General features: G+C 35.0%; 1 protein-coding gene across 1 annotated transcript in view; it reads right to left on the reverse strand.

Annotated features, from left to right (window-relative positions):
• zgc:173742 (DNA topoisomerase I, mitochondrial) overlaps window positions 1-2,601 on the reverse strand; it is a 59,287-nt gene extending 56,686 nt beyond the window's left edge. Inside the window, exons 1-2 of the mRNA XM_053622842.1 lie at window positions 2,533-2,601; window positions 1,454-1,598 (exon numbers count right to left, since the gene is read on the reverse strand). Coding sequence (XP_053478817.1) covers window positions 1,454-1,545 — 92 coding nt within the window. The 5' untranslated portion in view covers window positions 1,546-1,598; window positions 2,533-2,601. The remainder of the gene's footprint in view (window positions 1-1,453; window positions 1,599-2,532) is intronic.
• Window positions 2,602-3,021: the final 420 nt, after the last annotated feature.

Raw genomic sequence — 3,021 nt, forward strand, 5'->3', positions numbered from 1 at the left:
TATATTCTCACTGATACTTTACTTTTTTTTTTAGGACACCTGGGTGACTAGGAACAGGAAATTGTTCAACCATGCCTTCCTGTTTCACAGGGGTATAAATATCAGGTAACACATAAGCCAAATTCTCTTAGTCATTCATAACATTGGGTAAGACCAAGGAATATAGCTGTGATGTGCAGCAAAAGGTTGTTGAGCTGTGTTTTGTTTGTAATTGTCTGATATCCATGAGAGCAAAATAGTGAATTTTTAACAAAATATCAAAAGGGTAAAAAATAAAGAAATTTTCACAGCCTTCTTTGCTCATATTTACCAAGGGTGCCAATATTAATGGAGGGTACATTATTTATCCAGTAAAACACTTCAGAGCATGCTTTTATAGGAAAATAATCAATGACATGGAGATGTGGCTCGATATGAGTCACTTATCACCTTGAAGTTGATTTTTTTCCCCCCAGTAACAGCATATCTTTGTTAAATAACATCACATTATCATTCATTTATTATTAGGTTTAGATTATATCAAGCATCTGCCATCTAAATCCGTGTGAAAGACTTGCTATAGAAATGGTAACCCAATAGAACGAGCACACTAGTATATATTTGAGATCGTAAGTTTACATACCTCTTACAGAATCTGTAAAATGTAATAATTAGAAAAAATTCCAATAAGAGAGATAATAAAAATGGCATTTACTTTATTTAGTCCTGCCCTGAATAAGCTATTTTACATAACAGATGTTTACATATAGTCCTCAAGACACAATAATAACTGAATTTACACAAATAAACCAGTTCAAAAGCTTGATTCTTAATACTGTGTGTCGTTACCTGGATGATCAACGACTCTTTTTATGTTTTGTGATAGTTGTGCATGAGTCCCTTGTTTGTCCCGAGCAGTTAAACTTCCCACTGTTCTCCAGGTCCTACATATTCTTTGCTTTTCCAGCATCTTCTGCATATTTGACCCCTTTCCAGCAGTGGCTGTATGATGTTGAGATCCATCTTTCCCCACTGAGGACAACTGAGGGAGTCGTACATGACTATTACAAACGGTGCAAACGTTCACTGATGCTCCAGAAGGCATAACACTACATTAAGAGGAAGAGGGCGTAAAATTTTAAACAGGAATTTGAAAATGCAGTATTAAGAATAACGCGTATGTAATTTTTTATTACCCCACTTATTTATTGCTTTTTTTTTAATTATTAACATTCAAGATTCAAGATTCTGCAAGGCGTATGTAAACTTATTACTTCAACTGTGAATCTATGATTTGCATTACAGCCATAACTACTGTCAGAGCTGCTGTACTAGATGATTAAATCAACACCTTCTGATGGATCAGATCCAAGAATTCAGAGATGCTCTGATATAAGGAATTGTCCTGATGTTCAGTGATAGTGCTGTGGCTGAACAAAGCGTACAGGAAATTTAAACCAGCATTAGTACTTACAGGTGTGCGTCTCCGCTGGAAAGGTCATCACTCAGCGCTGCCGCTTTGGTTTTCTTCACCTTAACCTTCTTCACTTTGTCCTCTTGAGGCATGGTTCAGATGCCACACTGGAGACAGGTGATCAATAAAATGTGTAGAACTAAAACTGCTTAAAACACACACACAAACACAAGCTATGTGTTACTTTTAATTTAAACATATTAATTAAACAGCTATAGGCAAAGAACATACATATACATATATATATATATATTCAATTATTCTATCTGATAAAAATACATCAAAAATTCATCAGACACAATAATCAAGAAACATAATGCTAGTAGGCTAATCACACTAAGTGCACTATTCTCTGGTTATCCCATTTATTTAACATAGATGTATACATTTTATTACTTATTTCCAAATTCAGATTAAATGAAACTCTGGTTAAAACAAAAACACACAATTCGGTCCAAGTACCAATTCAGGTTGTTTTTTAACTAGCTAGTTAGTATAGGCTCATTGTAGTAGTCTCCTAACAACCTATAGCGAAGTCTTAAATGCCTCTACATAGGATACATCGTACACTAAATAGGGTGTAAAAGCCACTGTTTCACACCCTGTGTAGTGCGCCTATCTAGGGCACACAGAGGGGTTTAGGATTCTACGTGCGTCCCTTATCCAATTCTTCTCCTTAATAGAAATTCTTTGTTTGTTGTTGTTGCATTTTTATTCGCATTTAAAATTTAACTCCACATACTCACTCCTGACTAAGTATGCATTTTAGGATGCCTTAATAATTATTTTGTTAGCGATAAAAGACTAGTATATCCGGCATTGAGGCTAGCTCAAGCAACGCTATGTAGCCAGGTGTCATCGGCACGTTAGCTAAGCTACTAACAGAAAATCTTATATTCAAATGCACTTTAAATTATGATGAAAAATTAAATAATTGTGACATACTGCTGATTATATATATATATATATATATATATATATATATATATATATATATATATATATATATATATATATATGGCTGAAAATATATTATATGTAAAACGCGAAAGACGCTAAGGGGCATGTACAAGTTATACCTGGCTGATTAGCTGCCACTCAGACTTCTCCTCACGGCTGGCTCAGAGCAGACCAGCACGACTGAAATGCACTGTGGGATTGGAGCGTTTTGTAAATAGACAGTTCACTGACACACAGGGTTTATTAGACACCATTTATGTGAAGAGATTCGGGGTTTTTTTTTTCCTTCTTCACACAATATTATTGTTGTATTTTTTTTTTGTTAAGGTATTTATGGATGTTTATTTGTATACTTTGTAAAGCAACTTTGAGTGATCGATAGATAGATAGAAAAAGGCCAAACCCTGAAGTGTTTTGACAAAACAGTTCTAGCGAGTTCATGTGATCCTTTATGTAATGTGCACTTTGGTCTAAATCGCAGGTGCCAGGGTTGCCAGGTTCTCACAAAACCTTTCCGTGTGACCGGTCGAGAGAAGTGTGGGGAAAAAATTGTGAACAGGCTAGTTTTGTTGTCTGTTTATAATTATTTTATTGCGAGAAGATGGTTT

Source organism: Ictalurus furcatus, chromosome 4, assembly GCF_023375685.1.
Source record: "Ictalurus furcatus strain D&B chromosome 4, Billie_1.0, whole genome shotgun sequence".
In the NCBI taxonomy this organism is placed as follows: domain Eukaryota; kingdom Metazoa; phylum Chordata; class Actinopteri; order Siluriformes; family Ictaluridae; genus Ictalurus; species Ictalurus furcatus.